The sequence below is a fragment of the Periplaneta americana genome, chromosome 10, assembly GCF_040183065.1.
Source record: "Periplaneta americana isolate PAMFEO1 chromosome 10, P.americana_PAMFEO1_priV1, whole genome shotgun sequence".
Taxonomy (NCBI): domain Eukaryota; kingdom Metazoa; phylum Arthropoda; class Insecta; order Blattodea; family Blattidae; genus Periplaneta; species Periplaneta americana.
Window position 1 is genome coordinate 55,214,643 of NC_091126.1, and position 25,394 is coordinate 55,240,036.

At 34.9% G+C, this 25,394-nt stretch overlaps 1 protein-coding gene and 1 long non-coding RNA gene across 2 annotated transcripts in view; one reads left to right on the forward strand and one right to left on the reverse strand.

The window, feature by feature from the left end:
• Positions 1–6,894: 6,894 nt before the first annotated feature.
• Vps26 (vacuolar protein sorting 26) overlaps positions 6,895–25,394 on the forward strand; it is a 42,065-nt gene continuing 23,565 nt past the window's right edge. Inside the window, exons 1-2 of the mRNA XM_069837560.1 lie at positions 6,895–7,056; positions 7,228–7,371. Of these exons, the coding sequence (XP_069693661.1) occupies positions 7,054–7,056; positions 7,228–7,371 (147 nt within the window). The 5' untranslated portion in view covers positions 6,895–7,053. The remainder of the gene's footprint in view (positions 7,057–7,227; positions 7,372–25,394) is intronic.
• On the reverse strand, positions 19,270–20,809 carry LOC138707711 (uncharacterized). Its single transcript, XR_011334332.1, has 2 exons — positions 20,567–20,809; positions 19,270–20,482 (listed from the first exon to the last, which is right to left on the reverse strand). It is a non-coding gene; the product is annotated as an uncharacterized lncRNA (long non-coding RNA).

The following is a 25,394-nucleotide window of genomic DNA, read 5'->3' on the forward strand; positions in this document are numbered from 1 at the left end:
TGGAAAAATAGTTACAAATAATGTAGGCAATAAGTATTAAATAATATAAAGTTGTTACTTATATTTTTTATGAACTTGTACTTTACAGAATTTATGACCTAAGATTCATAACATTAATCACCTTCAACAATCAAAACATCATCTCCCATATGTTCGTCTCCATCATTTTCCATGTCAAGGACATTATCATCAGCATCATCAGAAGGGGCACCAACATCCCGAGCTTTCATATGGAAGAGATACATAATATCTGAGTGAATTAAGCATCATCCACTGGACCCCGTAGTGCTTCTCTAGTAGCTTTTTAACATCCTTCACTTTATTTGGATTTAAAGGAACAGAATTTACTTTTGTCCGTGGATAGAAATTTCCAACTCGTTGGCCCTTCTTGGCTATTGAACGAGGGATGCCCAAATCTATTGTGTATGCCACCTCCCCTTGCACCAAACCAACATTGTTTCTTCCTCTTTGGAGTATAAACCTTTTACATGGAAAGAACTGGAAATGCCAGTTGCTGGGCTTCTATACTGCCATCTCTGTTGCTGTCTTCCAGTCACGGACTTCAAAATCCAACCCTACTTTCGTGACCATAGACAAATAAATATACTCGTGACGGTGCCAGATTCCTTGAAGATTTTGATGTACTAATTGGGGTGAATGATGTTTTCAATTTTACGCACTTTTCTTTCGATCACACCGAATACCCTATCTGGGGGTATGTAGAAGTGCCCAGGCACAGGGAAGTGCAACAGAATAGTTTTGATATTTTTTGGTGCTTCTGTCAGTAACCAGTTTAGCAGTGCAGTGATTACGATGGTGTTTTTGTTCTGCCCACCTGCACCATCTGCAAATAACCTGATGGTGTCATGGTGTCAACATTGTCTGAGTAGACTATGTTTGACAGTCTGTGACGAATACATGAAGCAATTTCACTGGATCCTTTTTGACCTTCCATTTTTGTCCATGCATATATAAATGTGTTTTCAGTTGTCCGCTGAGAGTGCGAAGAGCCTAAACATATTGTGAAGTTGTTTATATAAAACTGTCTCAGGAAATGGACAGATTGATCTGTCATCTTTGGAAAGATTAGATTCTTTTTGCAGTCAAAAGAATACGTAATGGCATTGTCACTGTCTTCTCTCAATACTTCAAAGAATGTTTCTGATCTCTTATGAATTTCAAAATTCACTCACAGTGCAATTTTGTCTTGCGGGTCTACTGCTGTCTTAATTATTTTCTTTAATTTCATGCATGTCGAACATTGGTCTGTTGCTGGAGACCCAAAGCCAACATTGTAATTCTCAACGAATATTTTTCTAAAATATTCATATTTCACTTTTAATTCTTCCGGTTCAGCTCTGTTATTGTAAGCTTTCCAAAGATGTGTTATTGAGAAGTGGCTGGGAAGATATTGTCGTTTTGATTTTCCTCGGCAGTAATGTGAATCAAAGGTCTTTATGGACTCGAAGAAATTTTTGACATGCATAATTTTATCCTCCATTATTTTTTAACTCAGAGCATAAAATATACCAGATGGTAAGTGTATTTCAAAGCAGAAATGTGCACTGGAAGGGAGTTAGTTTTGTGGTCATATGTTCTTATTGGCAGGCAATTGTAATGGAGTTGGAGGGTTTATGAACAACAACTGAGGATCCAGCGAATTAGTTAGTTTTGGAACAGTAGAGACTGTGGATTGGGATAGTTTCGTTGCAGTGATCATTTTTATATGCATGATTTGACAGGGAATTAATAAGTTTTAGTACACAAATTTTAGATCTTCTTTAAGGGGAGAAAGTAAAGATCAAGATGTAATTGATATCTCATTTTTGACAATTTTGGAGTTTGTGAGTTTTGAAATTTGGCAACTTAATTATCGGAGTGTGAACGTGAGGCCAACAGCCGGCTGGTCTGTCTGGACCCTTCAAGAGCTGTGGCACACAGATTATTATTATTATTATTATTATTATTATTATTATTATTATTATTATTATTATTGAGATTTCAATTTAATGCATTTTGAAGTAAGATTTAGTGGACTGATTAGTAACGCTCAACATAATAAGTCTTTTTACTTTTTTTTAAGGGTAAATAGTAGGTCTACATTTTCTTCATTTCTGTCCGTTTTTATTGTCACTTTGTTTGCCACAATAACACTTGTATTGTATTTGATATATGAATATCAGGAGGATTGTTAGTTTCGACAAAAATAATGTAATAATTGTAGAGCATATTGTAGGTTCAACTGCAGCAGCATTCGTAAGAAACTTTACTGACGCAATTAAATCCAGTTGTATTGGTTTTATAAATCATATAGTGTACGTATTACTTTATTATAAGGATAAACATTAATTTCACAGTTTATTATATTTTTATGTATTATTAAGGGTCCGGATACTTATATTTGTGATATTTGTAGCCAGACACTTAATAGCCTGCTAGCTTGAGCTGCAATAATGGCGTCGCACGCAACATTCTATTTGACCTGTCCCGTATGGTCTGCGCAGCTACTGGTGTGGGGGCTTGATTATAACCTTCAATTGAGCCCTTCATTTCCAGAAAGAATGTTAGGATTATTATGACAGTGAAAATAAAATTCTATGCATAAAATAAAAAATAACAAACACTGAGTTATAACTTATAAATCTGTATTACATTATACAAAGTATACCTGTTGCAATATCCGTATTAAAACTTGTGTTAATTACAAAACTGAAAATATTTAGTCATACGAAGTGAACAAGCGACCTGAGGATGAATGAATATGTAGAATTTGTGAATTTGGCTGCGTGAAACTCTCTCTTATTGACTGGATTTCTGTGGCTGAAGGTCTGTCTTGTGAATGTTTATTTTTCTTTTCAGCAGTAAACCTTATTTATTTATATATGTTTTGATTGCTCGATATGTTTTCACTTCTGTTGAATTGAACTGCTCCCACATTTAGTTAATATATTATTTTGTGTAAATAGGAGACAGTCTTGCTTCTGGATTTATCAGAGACTTCTGTCTTTTGACTTAATTCTATAATTAGTTCACATTTTGATTTGATTTCAGTGTGCACATTAGAAGGTAATTTTCTTTCTTCACATGTTACAAGTTAAGCAATATCTGCAAACTGGAAGTTATTAATAAAAAATTACAAGTAGGAGGGATATTATGTGATCTCTCTAAAGCTTTCGATTGTATTACTCATAAAATTCTACTACAAAAATTAGAATACTATCACAGTCTAATACATACAGTCACGAAACTTCAACACTTTTTCTGCCAACATTTGCGACACTAGCGCCCAAGCGGCAGGCAAGTCACCGGTCATAGTCTCGTTCAGCCAGCACATACTTTAAAGGGATGAGAGATGTTATAATAACGTTTTAATCATGCATCGGAATAAAGACAATGTGTGCAATGACGAAAATTGCAGTAACAAGTTTACATCTCCGAATTTGTCGTTCTTCAGATTCCCTAAAGGCCAAGAGAAAATCATAACTCAGTCATAACCAATAATCCACGTTATAGGTAGCCTACGTATTGTGTTCTATAAAACATTTATTAGTTATCAGTTACATATTTGTATGTCAGGAAGGAGCGTTTAAATAAAAACAAAGTAAATACCTGTTACAGTATATTATTTTTTTTTTTTGCAGAGATCATATGTGTAAATGTGTAACCATTCCGATTTTGGATAATGTATCTACAGTTTTTAATGCAAGTAATTCCATAATTTTTCTATTCATGTTTTTTTCTTTATATTTTTCAAAAGTTGAACGTTATATTGCATTCAAGTAGGGATCATGGTGCTATTTTTTCAAGAATTCATGGAGTATTGTAATCGTTTTGCAAAATATTCACTTCTTGAATAAATCCAGACTGTGTCTATAAATTTCTGATATATTGGTGTAGATTCATGTGGCAGACGTATTAAGTTCTCAAGAGCCTTTTTAAATTTAATATAAAAAGCAATCTTTTCTGTAATAATTTGCATGACTGTTATAGGTGTTGATTTTACATTCCCAGTGATTATTTGAGCTGTTCAGAGCAGAAGTAGTGTAAGTCAAAATTAGGTAATCAGGTTTAAAGTAAATATTCTGTAAAATACAGCGCAAAGTAGCAATTAATATATCCTTCGTGCTATTCACTGACTACTAATAATTTAAATAAATTCAATATTAACTGCTACTTTGGGCTGTATTTTAAAGAATGTTTACTTTAACCCTCATTACCCATTTTGACTTACATCACTTCTGCTCTGAAAATAAAATTAGGCCTACATTTTCTGAGTTAATTGAAGTCACAATTTTTTCAACAAAATTGTGTTCATTTATTTGTTCTCACCTACGTCATAATAACAGTAAGTGCATGTAAATTACGTATTATATAGGTAGGATAAGTTAAAATTAAGCTTATGTGTGAAAACTGGAAATGTAATGTAAAATGCGGTAAACTTTCCATAAACATTTAAACCATAATATCAGCACTATTTGTGGCTCAAAATAATAAAGGAAATACCGGTTCTTAAGAAATGAAGAATAATGAACTTCATAAATCAATGTCTGTCATATTAAGGTTTAAATCTTCTCCTTTTTTATTTTCAAGTTTACCTCAGCGGCCGAGTTTACCCCAATTTGCGGTATGGAAAATAGTTAATTTCTCAGGAAATAGGGAGAGGAGTTCACCACGCAATGTACCCTACGAGATATGCCCAACAATTTTGAAGCTACTAATTTTGACTTTTCTCACAGGAAATATAGAGTTCTAATGATTCATAAATATATTTAGGAATGAATTTAATTAACCATCCACGTACGAACAATTATATTATTTCAAACCATGATACGTGAACAGGGCCATGATTCAGTTGTAAGGAGCAGAAGGAATTACGTTTATTCCCAGCTTCTGAAACTTGTAGATTAACTGCGTGTGATTCTTTTATAAGAGTCTAAAGTAAAATTAATAAGAATCATATATACTTACTGTATAGCATAAAAATATAAAACAAATCACGCAAAACCCGTTTTCTGATGTGTTATCATATGTCGTGTGCACACTTTTATCTTGCCTGCCGCTAGAGGGCTACTGTCGCGCCAGCTGTGACATGTTGGCATATTTTATACCTATGAGTTGCGTGACTGTAAGTATTAGACTGTGATATTATGGTATTAAAGGCATAGCATACCAGTGGTTTGAGTCATATCTCCTAAATATTAAACAAAGATTTGAAATCAACGCATTCAGCAACTCCTTTAAGCTACGGTTTGGCTACGGCGATCTTCGCCGACGATCATCGCTGGCGATCTTCGCTGGGATTCTGTCCCGTTGATTTGAATGTGCATGGTTTCTTTACGGCGATGAACGTCAACGAACGTCGCTGGGCTCGACGAACATCGTCGGCGTTTGCCTTGGAGGCAAAAACCTGGCGATCATCGCCGAGAAACCAACTGTAAAATTACAGTAGGTCATGAATTAAATGATTTAATAACATGTGATTTATACATCATATATACCATAATGGCGGTAAAACAGAATTGTTTCTGCAATTTCTCCACTAATGAAGATGAGATATTAATTGATTAAACACAAATCCCTGTTCGACATGAGTCAAAAAGAAGAATCAACGTAAACAATAACAAATCTATATTTTGCAACAACCAGAACTGTTAATACAGTTGAGTAAAGTGATTCATAATTGAAGGATACATACACGATGCGGCAGATTTAGCTTCTGAAGCAAAAGTTAGAGTGAAATAGTAAGTGAAGTGGAATTCCGAGCAAAGGAGAGAAGTGCAACAACCTCCTCACATTATTTATTTTATTTGTACCATTATCCCCTAAATAAATGCTCCTAAATGAAAAAATAACATTGTAAAAAGTAAAAAAGTGTTTATATAATTGGTTTTTACCTTAAAGTTATGCTTATCTTTCAGCTGGGCTTATTGTTTGTGAATCAATTTTGTGGATAATTTTACAATATCATTTTCAATTGAACTTAAGACAAAATGAAATTGTTCGGAAGAAAGTCTGAAATATTCCTTAAAATTGGTGGGTTAATTAAATGACTTAATTTTCAAGATGTCTTAATATCAGTGAATTAAAAGACCCCTCTGTATATCTATTTCTAAACATGACATTAACTGCCTGTACTTTAAAGATTCGTACTTGCATTTCAAGGCAAAACTTATATTAGAACGTTATCATATTGTCATCCCCATCTATTATCAGCTGATCAGACATGGTCAACTATATAAAACAATTTACTATCCATCTACGGAGTTCGCCGGTAAAGAACCAATCTCTGACGATGACCGCTGGCGATTTCAATAATCGGCGATGTTCGTTCGACGAAGATCGTCGTAGCGGATCCGTAGTTTTAAATCTACTTCAACATGGGGAAATGTTCATACAGGGGTCCCACAAGGATCTATACTAGGGCCTCTTCTTTTTCTAATTTTTATAGTCTACACCTGTGGAGTAACGGTCAGCGCGTCTGGCCCCGAAACCAGGTGGCCCGGATTCGAATCCCGGTCGGGGCAAGTTACCTGGTTGTGGTTTTTCTGGGGTTTTCCCTCAACCCAATACGAGCAAATGCTGGGTAACTTTCGGTGCTGGACCCGGACTCATTTCACCGGCTCACGACGTAGTGAGCATTAGCACAGTGGTGTACACATCAGCGACTACGCATCACAAAGTGATACCGTGTAAATGAGTCTTTACACCAACAAATTATCGATCACTGTCGATTGGTGGAGGTCTGGTATCTTTGAACGTCGGTGCCCTCTGAGGAGTTTCCAATTTGTTATTTTGCTAAAGAAAAGATGTGTTCATGCGTTCAAAGAGTATATTATAGTCTCAATTATGCCTCTGGTTAACCTAGCGGAGTTAATTTGAAACATCTGTCGGCCATATTGTTGGAACTTGTGACTTTTTCTGCAGTGAGGAAGAAGTATCTACAAAATGCAAATAGAAGTTGGTGTTAATATCCTATGAAAATTTGTCTGTTTTGAGCCTTTTATTGTGACTTTTTTTACCCCTAAAGGTACCAAGAACGTTATCTTCGCAATAATGGTAATTTGATAGAGATATTTCTTTGCATTATATGTATTTATCTATGAGACGAACAAGTGAGAGGCAAAATATAACCTACAATTTCATTTAGTGTATGCCGAGGAAAACTTTTTATTTTTCTTGGATTTCATACTTCAGAATTTACAGTATTTCGATATATTTCTTTCATAGAGTTTCTTCGGATTTGGCCAAAGTGCAGATATTGACATCTTACTCGATGGAACAGAAAGTAGAAAAATGGCCGAAATCAAGTCTGAGGATGGTAAAAAGGAACGTCATTTACTATATTACGACGGGGAAACCGTGTCGGGGAAGGTATGTATTTTCTGATACGTTAAATATCTAAATGCCGTGTTTATTCTGTAAGTTATACTGTACTTTATAGGTTACATTATTTTGTCTTAATAGTACATTACATTTCATTAAGTATTGAAAGTCTAACACTTATTTAATTTTTGGATGAATGATAATTAAATGTAAGAGCGAAACATATTGTTCCAGATGCAGATTAATATGAACATTAGAAGCAGCAGTGTTAAAACTAGAGCCAAATCTTCTATTCGCAAGCCTGGAGTAGCAAGGGATTTTTCCTCTTTTGGTCCACTTAGCAACTCCAGATATAAATAAAAATATGTGGTATATAGAATAATTTAGAAAGTTATTTTCATATTATCTCCCAGATATATATTTCTATGAAACAGTCCGTTATTTTGTGAGTTGTGGGTAATAATGTTTTTACCCTGTGTGAATAGATATACTTAGAGTCAGCATATTTTACACTGTATTGTCGTGATCCTATACCGGGCATACATTAAAGTTAAACACATTTTTACATTCTGTAGTATTTCATATTAATTATGCAAACAAGTTTTTGGAGTAGGTTTTTCCAATTAATTTTGAGGATACCTCATATAGGTTATGCCAGGATATGTTGTGTTAATGTTTGAGTTTTTTGTGTTGTGTTTTGGTTAATTTTAAAACACAAATTCAACGACTTAATCTGTTATGTTTAACTTTTTAAGCAGAAATTACCAGACACGTATATTTTTTTATAATTATTTGGAGATTGTACGAACATACTATTTGCTATAGAAGCCAATTTCAACTGAACTTTTCTTCACTGCACAAGATTTTTTCCCTTGAGACACATAATTCATTTCAGTTTAATATAGAAAATGTGGTTTGACTTACAGATTTAAGAAAAATTTTCACAAATAGGCCTATCTCATTGTCTAATAAGACTTGCAAATTTACCTTTGTTATTATTTGAACTGATTTAATAATCACTGTGAAATAAGATAGATGTGCATAATATGCATTTCATTTCCAAGTTACAAAATGTATTATCATTGTATATCATGTTAGCAAGCGCTGTTGTAAAATTCTTTAAACATATTTTCGGAAATAACTCACATTTTATATAGGCGTACATAATACATTTCAGCATTTAAGGTGCATTCATAATGGTTTATAATAAAACTTCTGTGCCTTTTGTCTGTTAACTTTTTAACGATTTGGCCATTTATTTAGGACATTTTGAGACACTTATTATTATTATTATTATTATTATTATTATTATTATTATTATTATTATTATTATTATTATGAAGTTAAGAATACTTATTTAAGTACACAGTAAAGTAACTTCTAATTGTATCACATTTTGTACTTTGTTTTAATATTGAAATGATTTCACTTCGTGTTCCATTTTAAATAAGGCGTGACTTCCATTTTGTGCGGGTATATGGATGTGGCATGTCATTGCATGTAACTTAGTAAATTTATTGTACTATGAAATTAGTTTTTTGTTGAATAATATTTATTGTTCGTTCCTTGTGTTGATTTAAAGTTTACTGTAGTGTAGTAGTGGTGGTTTTGAAAATAAGATTAATAGTGTCTTTCTACTAATTTGTAGAGAAGGAAAGAAATGTTGTATTGTTTAGAAGAAGTATAGATTGGCTTTCTTCCATTGCTATTAATGAGTAAGAAGTCACAACTTTATGAAGAACCACTCTTCATCTTCAGGTGGAGGGGGTGGGGGAAAGAAAATTGTAGAAGGATATCGTATTCTTTGGAGTTGTTATAAACATCTAAATCTACTTGACTTGACTGCCTTTCTAATAAAAGAAAATCTACAGTAATAAGTTAATTGTAGGAATGCTGTTGACGTGGATTGTAGGTAAACTGCGCCAAGGTTGACCAAAATTTTACAAATTGTTCAAAATGAGATAAGCTTATGTATTTTGTGTTATAGAGATTTGTGAACTGTGCTACAAGGTACATGTTCATCAAAGTCGGAATTTTAAATCTTCCCATTTGCAGATATATAGGTACTGTTCACATTTCACGAGATGATCCGAGCAAGGAATGCAAGGTTTTCTCCCACTCTCACAACCAAACATCGAGACTGAACCGGGTGTGTGTGCTCTAAACTTTCGCTATCAACTACAGTGAAAACATTGTCCCTCAGTAAAATATTAACTTTGTACCTGGATTATTAATTCATACAGGCTATATATTATACATTTAATATCTACAATTAAGTTAATTACGGAAAGCTATTATTCAGTGACAGTGTTATACCACACCAGTCAATGTAAATATTATATTTCTGGTTTACAATATAGTAATTAATAATAATAATAATAATAATAATAATAATAATAATAATAATAATTAAATAACCTACTCTGCATAGTCCACACCTGTTGAGTAATGGTTAGTGCGTCTGGCCACAAAAGCAGGTGACTCGGGTTTGAATTCCGGTCGGGGCAAGTTACCTGGTTGAGATTTTTTCCAGAGTTTTCCTTCAACCCAATATGAACAATTGCTGGGTAACTATCAGTGCTGGACCTGGACTCATTTCACTGACATTACCATCTTCATCTCATTCAGATGCTAAATAACCTGAGATGTTGACATAGCGTCGTAAAATTTATTAAGATTTTTTTAATATATAGAAATTAAAATTTTTACGAGTATAATGCTGCGTGTTATTTAAATGAAATATTAAAGCTTCATATATACTTTTGAGCTAACTAAAGTTTTAAATTTGTTCCCCTCTCGAAGTCACGCCCATGGTTAACTGAAGTTATTGTGTCAATGATTTAATGTTGACATTATGAGAATATTATTAAGTCAGTGTAAATGAAATTAGTATCATAATACAAAAAATAAATAAATACCTGCGTATTTAGCAGCCCTTTCTGTAGCATTCATCAAGACACAATAATCTCTTCTGCCTTGCTTCTTCATCACACATCTTTTTTACATTTGCTATATTTAGTCGTGCTTCACTATGTATAGTTTTTCCATTTTTACGCTTTGTAAACATTATGATAACTGATATCTGACACTACTCTACTTCGCTTTAAAACTACTTAACTAAATATTTCACTGACTAAACAACTTCGTAACTCATTGTCTAACTAAATTACTAATTTAAGATAATTGCCTAATTAAAGCGTAATGCAGCCAATCTGGCACGATCTTTAAGTTAACTTAAGAAATTAAAATCTGAGTTAAGAATGTTTTGATATAAACTACACTTGTTATCCACAGTATTCACAACACCAACATCATACAATAAAACAGTAACTAAAATGCTTGCATAGTTTGCAAAACCAACATTTTCAGGTCGAGTGTCACTGAACTTTGTCCCAGCCAGTCAATGCCTCCACCCTCATCTACCTGCTCTTTCAGATGCGCTGAGTTATTGTACATTTCCTTACCCTCGTCTCTTACTCCGCAAGGATCATTCCCCCTCACAGAGATCATCTCGTGAAGTGTGGACAGTATAATAATAGGAGAATTGGGGTGTGCTTCCATACAGGGGCAGTGGCATTTCCTCTAAGGTTAGAGCCCATTTTAGGTGTGTGTGTATTAATCGAAAAAAATGTCATATAAACATGCATCCTATTCTCAATATTTTCTAGCCCCTCATTTTCGATTAATACACACACACCTAAACTGGGCTCTGATCTTAGCATTCCTTGACTTTACAGGTGTTCTTTTTTTCTGTCACAAGAACGTATGTAGAAGCTATATCTGCTTGCAAAAAGAATTGGGCTTTGCTCTTCCTTTATGGTTTGTTAAACATTTGATACGGGTCAGACAAGTTTCTTACGGGTTAGACATAATACAAAATAATTCCACTGAACTTAATTTAGAGCAGAAATATTTTGCGTGAAGACCAATTTTCCATGGAATTAACAAAAGTTATAATCAAATAGTATTTAAGGTATTGTATATACAAAACAAATACAACTCAAGATTTTCAGTACCTGTACCTGTTTGATAGAACTAGAAGAAGAAAACATTACATAACTCAGAAACATTAAAATTCTCAGTTCAGACATTACTTTTAAAAGAGATGAGCTTAGATTGTTAACAATAATTGTTGGAAGTAGAACCACCTTCAAATTGCTATATATTGTCTCAAAAGATTCATAATTTTCTGCCGGCCAAATTCAATAATTTGACCCGCTAGAATTCATGTAATGTAAGTGATCAAGATTCTCCTCCCCTGTACCTAGTACAGTAGCACAATAATTTACTTTCTTTTACACTCCCCTTTAAGTGAACAAACACAAAATCCTCATTCTTCACAGAAGTTGGTTTTGTTTCTAAAATTGAACACTGTTTACTGCTTCATGGAAGAATGGCAGTAAGTTCTTTAGTGTTACCATAGAGGTTTGACCCACAACCAAGGTGCCACATTTCTCTGCAGTGGAAGTAGTGGAGGCTATGCAAATTTGGAATGTAAGTCACTGACTCCCATATAGCATCTAACAATTTTCTTGCAGCTTCAATTTCAGTGGCATTAATGTATTTGAATTTAATGACAGGATTAATTTCTTTCGCACAATTGTAGGACTCCTCTGGAGTAGCAATATTGACTTATTACTTTTCACTGCAAGCCATACACTGTGTGTCACTCTTCTTTCAACATCATCTATTGCATTTTTTCCATGGTAGGAAGCAAAATGTTATATTCTACCTTTACAACAAAGTCAGACATTTTCTTTTCAGTTTGCTCATTATATTCCTTGTGAGTAGATTTTCTTGTGAAAAAGAAATTCTTTGCTTCAGGGATCTTACATATGAAAGTAATTTTTTTATTAGGTCAATTTTTGTGAGAACTATTTGGTAGTGCTTTCCTTACTTTGTTCAAAATTTCCCCATTGTAATGAATATCTATAAGCACTTTTGGGCGCACTTCCGAACAGGGGCAGCGGCATTTCCTCTAAGGTTAGAGCCCAGTTCACGTGTGTGTATATTAATCGAAAATTAGGGGCTAGAAAATATTGAGAATAGGACGGATGTTTATATGACATTTTTTCCGATTAATACACACACACCTAAACTGGGCTCTAACCTTAGGGAAAATGCCGCTGCCCCTGTTCGGAAGCTCGCCCGCATTTTTTTCTGATGTTCCACATGCTGTGTTTGCTGTATTTTTATTTTTTAGTCTTTGTTTCTGATTTTATTCAGCCCACTTCTTTCTAATTTTCTGTTTAAGATTTTTGTTTGTGACACATAACTTCATCATATTTTCTCGTTTTTAGCATCTCTGTCGCTCCTCTGTCAAATATTCTAGATATTTTAGTTGGTTATCCTTCAACCTTCTTAGAAACTCAGTTAGTCTATTGTTTGAACTCATCTGATATAAAAAAAATAAAAATAATGTTACTTTATCTCATAACAAATTAAAGATTCAATGATACTAATATGGACATGCCATATATATCTCACCTGTAACAATTTTTTACCATGTAATGGAACTTAACTGTTATTTGTGGCACAGATTAAGATTAAGTAACTGTTATTTGTGGCCTAGGTTAAGGTTGATATGAAGTATGAAGGTATAAAATTTGAACTTTCGGACAAATTGCAATATAGCGAACGTAGAAGCTCCGCCCATGACCCCTTCCACTTTCCCCCTACTAGCTCATCAGACACTCTACGTGATAGGCGAGTGTTGTGTCGAATACACATTTCATGTGGGTGGGGAAACTTCCCCTACTGGTGTCCGCTATATTGCGATTTATCTGAACATTCTTAGTACAAACATTTGTTTGTAAATTTTTTTTCCCTTTTCCTGTCACGGGCTGGATATTATATTGTTCAGATTTCAGGTAATTTTTGCATATTTAACTTACCTCTGAAAAATGGTTTCATGGACTGCCCTTCTTCATTAGATTGTGTACAACATATTATGTGAAGAGAAACAGCTAGTGTTGCAGTGAAAAAATGGAGGGAAAGACAGATCTATAACCAACACAAAAAATTTCACTAATTGCTGTAGTAGAAACTAAGAACTTTGATGGCCTTCCAGACAAAGCCAATAACTACTAAAGGGAAAATGTTAATGTCATCATTAACTATGGACTTTCAACTTCAATTTCATATATCACAAATTATTATTTCAAATGTACCTATTGAAAATTCCTTCATGTGGCTTACTTTTACGGGAATGATCCTTTTACAAGATCTGTAAAATTGCCGACAAATAATGAGGCAGTACGATAGTAGATGTAGAAATTGAGAGAGTTGAATGAGCTGAAGTATTGCAGTTAAAAGGATAGAACACTTCAGTTATAAATATTGATTAGAACAGAACTGTTTTTTTTTTCCCCTTGTCAGGAGATATCAGTATTCAAACTGTTCTTGCTTTGGAATTAGTTGCAATAGGAATCAATTGTTGCAGTGTTAAGGTACGGTCACACGTCGCTACTTTTGCTGTGCAAATTTTGTACTGCAGCTGCAAAAGTTGCATGTCGTGGTCACACGTAAGCCAAAAGTAGTGCGCTGCATGCTACTTTTCGTGCTGTGCAACCCGAGTGCTGCAAAAGTTGCAATTGAAGGTTGCAAGTCTGTTCACACACAACGCACTACTTTTGCAGCCGCAGTCTTACTGCAGGTTTCCAGCTCTGTGTTGACTTCTCAATATACATTTTGTGGTTATGTTCGCAGTATTATGAAACTCATGCAATAGCTTACTTATCTATTATTTGCTTTTCTGTCCTAACTAGTATTCAGAAATTGGCATAATTTTTACTACAAAGCTTTTAAAAATGCCTCTATATACATATATGATAACCAACAGCATATTCACGTAATCAATGTTGGCAACCCTCCTGTTTGAAGCTACACTACGGATAATTAAAAAAATGAATTATATCATCAGCAAATATACTCAGATTGTGTTGTACATTTAATAACTCTTACAAATAATTTGTTTTCATCACATCTAACATTAAAATATATCCAAACAATAAAAGTATCATTGGCACATTTGGATGGCAACACTGGTCTCAACCGCAGCAAAAGTTTCAACAAAACCAATATAAAAAATGCTGTGGCTGCAACCCTGAGAACCCTGTTCACACGTCGCTACTTCTAAGCTGTGTGCAGCATGAAAAAGTAGCTAGCAGTAGGTTCGACAGCCACTACTTTTCAGGTTGCACCATTGTTCACACATCGCAGCACGAGAGTTATGCAGTTTTTTGTACTGTAGTGCTGCAAAAGTAGCGATGTGTGACCATACCTTTATAGTGTGTGTAAAGATTGAATTGCAACAGGCGTGAGGTTGCCAAATTTACATATAAAATTAGCCATGCCACACAGCCTCTCTCAATATCGCAGCATTGATAACAGCTACAGACCTGTGTGACTACTTGTTTCATTTCTACGGCATTGTGAAAGTAACTGAAAATATTATCCTTTATCAAAAGAGACAGACTAAACAGCATGGCTTAAATTTTGACGTAGAATACGTCTTTCCCCATGCAGAGTATGGTCACTCATTCCAGGATCTGTGGTGAAACAAAAAATGATAGACTGTAAAAAGACTGTGAGCCAGAGCCGATCGTTAATGTTATTAGTAGCTAGGCCATGAACCAATGCAACTTGTGTGACCACGTCCAGTGACGCCACCTCCATTTGCTACAGGCATGAGGTTGCCAAATTTACATATAAAATTAGCCATGCCACACAGCCTCTCTCAATATTGCAGCATTGATAACAGCTACAGACCTGTACGATGACTTGTTTGATTAGTAATAGTGAGTTTTTCAATATTGAAGTGATAATAGATATGTATGATACACTTTGAGTGAACCACAATGAAAAATTTGTTGTGAATTTGGGTCTAATTATGATTACTTCATATGAAGAGAAACTGTAGTGCATGCCCTTCATTAATTACCGTACTTTCTTATCATTAGATCCATACTCTCCATTTGTAAAGTGGAACAAAAATAAACATTCAAACCAACACAACTGTAGCTTCATTCCCGAAATTGAGTTATGTATTCTATGTGCCAGTGTATTCCTGATACAGTGTAGATTTTTTTTTGTTTGTCTATATGTATGTAAGAAAAGACGAATAGCCATTGTTGAGAGTGTAAGTTTGAAAAAACAAAATTGAATATATCCTTTAAAAAAAATGTTACACTTACTATCTTAGGAATGGTGGTGAAGAAGAAGAAAAGAAAAAGTTGATGTAGATATCCATCACATATCATGTATTAGGCAATAATTGCCCATAACAACATACAATTTTTCATTCCAAAGTTTTTATTACATTCTATATTTGAGATGTCTAATATCAAAACTGACAATGTCACAAAATTTAAGAAAATGAGTTTTAATTATAAACTGAAAATGGTGTATCTCTACCTGATGAAACAAGAATTTTGCCACAAAAATGACCACGTCATCCAATTACAAAGCACTGAATATAGGGTCATGCAACAGAACAGACCAAGTTTCTCTGCCAGCAAATTCAAAATCGGCCATGTCAAGGAGCGACTTAGTGTCATCTGCTGTGGTGTTTGTTTTGAATCCTATATTGCTAGATTATGCAATAATATTACCAAATCAGTAGACAACATATATGCATGTTCTTGAAATCTTCATATTTCTTTTCCGTGATGTTGGCAACAAAAACTCTTAAGTTTTGCACTGCTGATAACAACTACTGTAGTTTGTTTTGCAAAGATTTTTCATTGGATTTACAAAACTAGCTGACTGGCGCAGCCTCAGATGCCACTCAGCTTATCTGCCTTCTGTCCATGGTTTTCCTAAGATGTAATGATTAATTTTGAGGTGTTTTGAAAGAAAAGTAAACTACAGATCTATTTGTCTTCAATGGCCAAATTTAGCTTTATCACTTTCATAGTTCACCCACAAATTCGCCTTTTTTCTGATGAAATCTTGCCACAGTAAGAATGATTACATTGCAAGAATCATGATTCGTATTTCGACTCGTAAATGGTGGAACTCATTTCAACCGTTGATTTGAGTTCCAATGACTGTGGTAGGTAGCACTATCTACAGACGACCAAAAAAACTGTGGTTCATAGACTAGACTTAGCGATTGGCTGTGCCACTTCTATGTTTCAGTAGGTTATAATCTCTATTAGACTTCTTTCCCTTCAAAATTTTTGTCACTTGTAGTGAAATACATGCTTAGTAGATTTAATATTGTCACACAAATTCAGTTCATTTTACTAATTGTAGGCCATTTGTTTCTACTGCCTGTCCGTATTTTTGGGAGAATTGAGAAAGAAGTTAAATAGCATGGGGTCTTTACAAACCCAGATGAATGTGAACAACTGTTATTTCACCATGGAACTGTTTTTCATCTGAGTGTGACTTGTAACTTTTTGTGATTGGAAATCTGAAACTGCTAATGTAATGATTAATAATGCTTCCCCGTGACTGGCATTTTCATTTAGCCAAAGCAAAATGTATTATTATTAAGAAAACAAACAAAGCACTATTTCCTGTCCTTGTAAAAGGTGAGGTATTCCACCACAACAATACTGGGAAGTATCAAAGTCTGTGTAAAAAGGGCAAATCGATGGCTCAAAGGAATCCTAAGGCAGCGAGTGAAAGAATTTCTCTTTCTGTTTATAAAACTAAAGACAAAAAATCTCTTGCGAAACACCTTGGTCCAACATCAGAAGATATTCAGTCATTATAGTTTTACAAGACCATAATATTATCTAATGTAAGAGCTTCCACTGGTCATGAAAGTTCCAATACAGCCTCTGATGTCTATGGCAGTCAGGGGGCAGGCATACCGATGCTCAGTTTGGTCAGCTACTGCGCATTGCGTCATGTGGAACACACTTCACTGCAAGTGAGACCGCTTGCCGCTTAATCGCCACAACACGAGTTATTGTTTCGGGATCAAGTAATAAAAGACATCTGATGATGCCATTGTTCTGTTTGGTTCTGCAGCGTAGGGAATGCTATTGAGAGAGATGTCGGTCAAAATAAATAAATACATTCTCAAAACAGTTAAAGAATATGAAACTGTTTAATAAGGAAGAAACAGTATTGCACTCAACTTTAAATATTAAACATCAAGTTAATATATATAATGAACATTGCCTACGATTATTTCAACTATACATTCTTTTGTATTTTCAGTTTACAAAATTCAACATACTATACTACATTTAGAAAATTGCTCCATAATTGAAGACCTCCCCGGAAGAACGATTAACATCAAATCTTTAAAATATGTGATTTAGGTGGGAAGAGTAATTTTGAAGATTTCATATTTATAACAATTAATTATTGCATTCAATAACTGAATAAACTTGTATGCTTGATTAGTCGAATTATTTTGCTAGTAATTATAATAAAATATGCCCCTGATAGTAGGCCTATGCTTCTTTCTTCTGAAAAATTATAGTTTTGTTGGTTAAATCCTTATTCCCGGCAGGTCTTCAACTGTACATTTACGTGACAATTTTCCTCATCTTATTTCTCTGTTTTCTTTTCTCTTCATTCAGATTTTGTGCTATCCTATTAAGATGCTGCACTTGTATGTATGTCCTTGTTGTAACAAAACATCTGACAGCTTCGCGCGGTATTTTTTCATCTACTGCTTCCATTATTTTGTCTGTCACGATATTGAAAATATTTTGTGACTTACAATAATAAGTGCCATGAATGTCTTTGAAAATGTTCTCACCTACTATCATAGCATTCACAAAATTCTGTGAGGCTTTCGTTAAATTCCCTCTGGAAAGGGAATCAATCCAAGTGTTCCCGTTAGTGGGATTAATTTCGCAAAGTTCGGGATGCTTTCCTCTCAATCGATGGGCAACATAACCTGCGAGATAATTCAGGCCTTCCCGACTTGCTATGTCGCCGTTAAAAATTTGTGAATCACAGAGTTCGGGAATATCGGAAGTAGTTTCATCTATTGCAGCTGATCCCAAGCTAATGGTAAGTCTGAACTCTTTCTCAAGCAATACATTTTCATTTGTCCCTTTCTGGTGTGAAGAACGTCCTTGTATATCTGTAACTAAACAGGTTTCCTCAACTCTTTCGTCTACATTACGTTTTGTGGAGAAAACCGCTGCCGAATGTTTGCCCATCACATAATTTCTCATTCGATATTTAAATTCTACAGGTGTTGGATGGGTGTTTTGATGTCCCATGCCTCTTATGTAAGAAAAAAAGCACTCTAGTACATCTTGATTTAATTTGACAGTAGTTATGTAGCGGACTGTATATTCTTGGCTTAGATATTCAAACAAGTCTTTTAGGGATTTGATACCATAAGAATACCCTGCTGAAACGGTAATTTCATTCTAAGTGCCCTGGCTCTTATCGTTTCTATTATGTCGCTCATTTTATCTAAGATACTGTCTTGCTCATCTTTGTGCACACCGTATGCATTTAAAGGTACAGTCGAATTAAAAACATCGAACCAATCGTTAACAGATTTAATAAAATTTTCCGTGGGAATGGAGTCACCAATAATGAGATTATTTTCCTGTGCATAAATTAGAGCCTTTGAAACAGTATTAGAAAATAGTTGTGCTGCTGTTTTTACCTTTTGCCTTTCAGACCCTACTACATCTAAATGTTTTTGTGAAAGCTTGGGCAGCAGTGTAAGTTCAGATGTTGATTTATCAATCAGTTGTTGCACAGAACTTTTGTCTATAATGTCACCATTGGAAGTAATGAAGCCTTTGTCTAAGAAATGGTTTCTTACTAATTTCAGGAGATGTGGAATATCGGCGAATACAAACACTTTTGTGGTGTTGTCATACGGGTTGAGAAAGTGCGTGTTTTCAGAATTTACGCCCAGTTTTTTCCACAGTGCTCTATTCGTCCCACCCATGTCACTTACAACAGCTACAACCAGCCTTATGGTAACATCACAAAGAATGTTTTCAGTCATCGACTGATCAAAACTATAATAAATCGGCTGCTTCCAATTACCAAATAAGCCACGAGCCATGATAACCTGTGCATATTTATGAGGACCTACTATCTGACCTAGTTTTCTATCTACACAAATTGTACTATTTATTTTCATTTCATCAAACGAAATAACTGTTGTTTTTTTTAAACTTGTCTAGATCTTTACCTTTTGCTTTCATTAAGGAAATAACATCATTCAAAATTCCATTATCACAATTAAAATTTTGGGCCCATTTCCTTAAAGTGCTTATGTCCGGTAACGGATATTTAAGTTGATTGCGTAAATATCGGTATGCCTTTGCACTAACACATTTCAATGAAATTGCGGAAGCGATGTCTTCTGCTGACCAATGAACTTTTCTTTTCCTCCCTAAGACGCAACTGATTTGGCCCGGAGTAAAAAAATTTGAGAGTACTTCTTTTATCTCGTTTTGATTCGAATTGGCTGCTTCTAGTTGCTCCCTTAATGAACATTTTTCTTTTTCAACCATTTCAGACTTGACTAAAACTTCCGTTAATTTAGCTTCAAGCTGCTGGACTCTCTCCTGCAATTGTTTAACTGTTTCCTGAGAAAATGGTTGAGGTTCATTTAATGAGACAGATTCATAATTTGTGTCACTTAGCTGTGCATTTGAGGATGGTCTGAAATAAAAGAAAAGCAGCCTATATAATTTGGAAGTGTGTTAAAAACTATGCAGGCCTAATTACTAATTAAAAATAAATTTAATTTTTCATTACACTGTTTTAACAATTTGAATGTATTACTTATCACTGCATTGAAAATAAACTGTAGCTTGTGACGAAATGAAGAAAAAATAGAAGGGAAAGTGAATGTTTTGTTGCTTGAGCTAAATATGACAAAATACTATACAGTATAAAGTTTTTTAAAAACAAAAATATTTGTGTGTACTTTCTGCTTACAATTAACTTTTAAATTAAATGTATGTTTATTAGGATATCTTACTCTGCTTGGTTGGCTTGTTGAAACAGTTCCTGCATGAGATTTTTTTACTTCTTTTGTTTACCCTATCTTCCCTTTCAGTGTTTTTGATGACTGAAGTCGGAAGATTCAAAGTAGGAAGTGCATCTTTCTTTAATTTTCTCACTTTAATGGGGGAGTACTTTAGAAGTTTTTCTCGCAAGCTCTTGTAGTATGAATCCTCATCAAAATGAATGGAACATATTCGAGCTGTAACAGAATTAATTCTTAAGTTCGCAATGCAATGGAAACCGTACAATTGAATCAATATCCTAATTATTTTGTTTCAATTACCTGTTTTGACGTTAATTTTATCTGCTCTCTTGCACAAAAATGTCCACCTTTTGGCAAAGTCTTCGTCTCTAGGGAAACGAAAAAACTTAACACCTTCTTTGCCCGCAGTATTCCTCCTTCCATTGTTACAACCAAACACTGAACAATGCGACATAACAGTTCAAAGTTAACTGCTTGGCACAAACAAAATCAGCCACTCGCATCTGCCCTCGTAGGAATAGCACTGCCGAATGCTTCGTTCCCTCGGCAGCCACATCAGCCACATGTGTCCCAAATGACGTCACGTGCTTAGGAGGAAATGCGCACGCCTTTACCATCTCTTCTTAGTACCATGTATGGCAGTGACTCATGTGAAATGTCAGATATTCACTATTTGTATGTAAGTTTCTAATGTTGTATTCAAGTTTTAAGTGAACTGTGATTTTAGTGAAAGAGAAATTCACTGTGTACAGTATTCTTCTAAGTCAGTGGTGCATATCCTAGCCCAGGCGGGTAGAAGCACATAGTGGGCAGATTGCTCTGCACGTGGACTAGCTTTCTTCTCCTACTTGAACACACTGAAAGAGGGGTAGATGTGCAAAGGCTGTCCATGCGTAGCTTAAGTAGAACAGCAATGCAAAGAACAAGGGAAAGGCATACTGTTCTTATTACGTGGAAAACATTGTATTATTAAGAAATGAGAGGTATACAGAGACATTAAATGGAAATGATTCGACACAAATTAAAGCTCTTCTGTCACCCCCATTCTGCATATGCAGGAAATTTGCCTCCAAAGTTGTAGCTAAAATTAATTGATCTTTCACATACTGCACTGCTGAAATGTACGTATAATGGCAAGGATTTCTTTACCTTTTATAATTCCTTAAACTATGAACTGTGGCTGAGGAATCATAAATTTGCAGCGCAAATGAATATATTACTATTTTCACCAGCACATACATACTGGTAGGTTTTTGTGATCCTAACAAAGCCAAGATTAAAGGCCAAGCTATTCGATCATGATAAGCACCCAATGCTTAGATTTACTTCTTTAAATAACATTTTGCGAGATGTAATGAGGATAGTGTGAGGAGGAAATTGAACATTCTGGCGAAATTTTATTTTAAAAAGTTTATTTTCGCATATCTGTATTTCTATTATGACAATGATTTAATACTCAACAGTTTCGAAAGTTGTATATGTGAACACAGTTATTTTTAAATTATTTAAACTGTATTGTAATGTAAAAGGAACATTTTGTTGGTTATTCAAAATCGTACGTACATAACATCATCTGCTGTGAAATAATTTTATTGCATTTGTTAAAAATGTGTAAACAAAAGTATAAAGAATTGCTACATCTCGACTTCATAATGTTAATTTTGTTCACCCTTGTTTCTGATTGCTCCTATTTATACAGCATGTATAATGCATTCAGGTAGACATCGAAGAATCGAGGCTTGTTCATTTGCTGTTTCTTATGCATCCCTGTTCTAAGTTTTATGAAGGTTTAATAATATTTCATTAGTCATTTTGATCCTGCAATGCATTTTTTATTATTAAGGAAAGTAAAATGATGTCAAATTCATGTAATTTAAGAAAATATTAGCTTTCTTCAGGAGTTTTATAATTAAAGAACAATAAAATTGTATAAAGTTGCAACAAAACTGGCCAAGTCAAAATTAAATCTAAGGAAAAAAAAAATATTCATTATGAAATAAGTTTTAACTATCAAGGGGAAACTGTCCACACCTGTGGAGTAACGGTTAGCTCATCTAGCCGCGAAACCAGGTGGCCCAGGTTCGATTCCCGGTCGGGGTAAGTTATCTGGTTGAGGTTTTTTCCGGGGTTTTCCCTTAACCCAATATGAACAAATGCTGGGTAACTTTCGGTGTTGGACCTCGGACTCATTTCACCGGCATTATCACCTTCATCTCATTCAGACGCTAAATAACCTAAGATGTTGATAAAGCGTCTTAAAATAACCTACTAAAATAAAAAAATAAATCAAGGGGAAACTAAATGTACAGACACAGAAACAAAATTTAGGTGGGCGAAATTTAGTTCTAGGTCTGTTCATCTTTGGATGTTTTTGCTGAATATTGAAAAATGTGCCTTCAGTGACTTGGCCGATTTTTATACTAGACGCCTCACTTATTTGTTTTATAGAAATGACTCTTTAGGATTATAATGTAATTACTTACAGAAATTTGTCTTTATCATTATGATGATAAAGAGAAATTCCAATGACATTTTAATGGAATGTGTTTTCAGTGACATCTGTACCAAAGATGTCAGTTTATCTTTGAACAGTTGTTTGTCTTAAGGAACAGAATGATTACTTATCACCAATTTCTGAACTTGAAAATAAATATGAAAGAAGGTTACGAATAAAACTAACATATAAATGTACAATTGGATAATATAATTCAGATCGGTCTCTTTGAATCACTGAATAAGGCCACCAGTTTGGCTTAGGAGTCAATAAATGGAAATCATGCTCAGAAGTAAGTTCGAATTCTGCTTTAGCTGATTATGTGGTTGGGATTTTTCCTAGGTTTTCCTAACTATAAGACTAATGTCAGATGTTCTTTGACAAATCCTTGAACTCCTCTTGCTGTCACCAATTTTTTATTTAACGACACTGTATCAAATACTTGGTTATTTAGCATCGGTGAGATTGGTGATAGCGAGATGGTATTTGGCGAGATGAGGCCAAGGATTTGCCATAGATTACCTGACATTCGTTTTATGGTTGGAGAAAACCTCAGAACAAATCCAACCAGGTAATCAACCCAAGTGGGAATTGAATCCATGCCCAAGCGCAACTCCAGATCGGTAGGCAAGCATCTCAGCCGACTGAGCTACACTGGTGGCGGTCACCAATTCTACTTATGCTAGATATCTGAGAATTTGATGCATTGTTAAATAAATTATCAAAATCACTGAATAAAATGTTCTGTTGATAAAGAAAATCCCTTGTAAATGGCACATTTTCTTGTTATCTTATATGTTTTAATATTCCATTTTGGAATAATGAGAATGGCGAGTAATATCTATCTTTTACGAAGAAATGTTTGAGAATTCTGTTGACACTCAGTTAACAAGGCAACGAATTTGAAGTCATTCAGCTGTTTCAGACACACACTTGCACAGAAGGAAATCCTTGCATTTGAGCACATTTGGGAAAAGCCGGTTTGTGCAATATGGATAATGTGTCTGCATAAAGCTCCATGGACCAATTGAGTCTTGATGCCAGTGCTGTACCCATATAGTATGTATGTAGCTTATGGGACTTTGTTAGTTATTCAATTTTTCAGTCTTGAAAAGATTTCTGTAATAACACTGCTGCCATGGTTTGATATTGTGTCAAATTCGTGCAGTCACATACCACATGCCTTCATATTTTCTAATTTACAGTGAAAATGTTTATAAAATATGTGCTTTATCCTTCAAAATAACATTGAACTTTGTTTACATTTAAATGAAATGATGTACATTTTCTATTTTCACACGAACACAAGTGACATGTGAGAATAAAATTTTGAAATGCTCACTACAACTCAGTTTCACTAAATTATCTTATGATTTCCCTACTTTCAATTTCCAGAGACTCTGTACACATCTGTTTAAAGCTACTCGACAGATAAAGAAACGCATACAGACCTAGAAATTTGAGTAATCGTACTAACCAAATTTCTCTCTCACCAGATGTATTTTGAATTGCCTACCTAGAATGTTATGTAAGAGCCACTGTACTGTCCTACTGGACGTAGGTTTACTGTTTCTCTTCCTCTGTCAGTATGTTAAAGGATCATTCCAAGACGTTCATTTAACATCATAAATATTAGATCATTTATTCTGCGTGCACTAGTAGCATCTGTGGCTCAAGTGTTAGCAAACAGTTATTCCATTCAGACACCCAGGTTCATTCTGTGGCCAGTTTGATGGAATTTGTCATGTGAGAAAGATATTACAAAGGGTTTTTCTCGGGTTAGGACTACTCCCATTTTCCACTAACACTCCTGCTTTCCCTCATTTCATCCGTCACCTGCTGTAGTTTAAAATAGGCTGTTTATTTTTCCTTTGAGGAGGGCCCGTAGGCAAGCAGTGCAGCCTTAAGCTTATTGTGCAACCTCCTTATATTGTGATGATTTTGAAGTCTTTAGGACTGCTCATCAAGCACGTGATTGACTGTCTGGTCGGTCTGGGTAGCGCAGTCGGTATAGTGCTGCCTTCTGTGCTCGAGGTTGCAGGTTCGATCCCATCCCAGGTCAATGGCATTTAAGTGTGCTTAAATGCGACAGGCTCATGTCAGTAGATTTACTGGCATATAAAAGAACTCCTACAAGACAAAATACCAGCACACCAGTGACTCCGATATAACCTTGGCAGTTGCGAGCGTCGTTAAATGGCGTCTGGTGCCATCTTATCAATTCAGTCACAGCATCCAGGTCTGACGGAGTCCATGTGAACAGGAATGCCCCTCCACCTTCCTGTAATGTTCCTCTACAACCTCTTTAGATCGATGGCATCTTCACAATTCACGTGCATGAATCTGCTGCATCCTTAACCAGAAGGATATGCTGCCATCGATTCCACAATTCATCAAGGTGCCATTTATCCGAGGGAGCTACACTCCCCCTGTCTGCTGCAGTCCACTAGTTGAAGCCCCTGCAGCTCTCACAAACAGATGCCATCTGTAGGCGGATCCTGGAATCACGTCCGCCATGTCCTCCTGATCAGTCTCTAACTATTGAAAATGATTAATGGAATGATGCTAATGAAGGGGAAATAAGTCCGAGGTCCAACGCCGCAAGTTACCCAGCAATTCTGCTTCAAGTAGTTG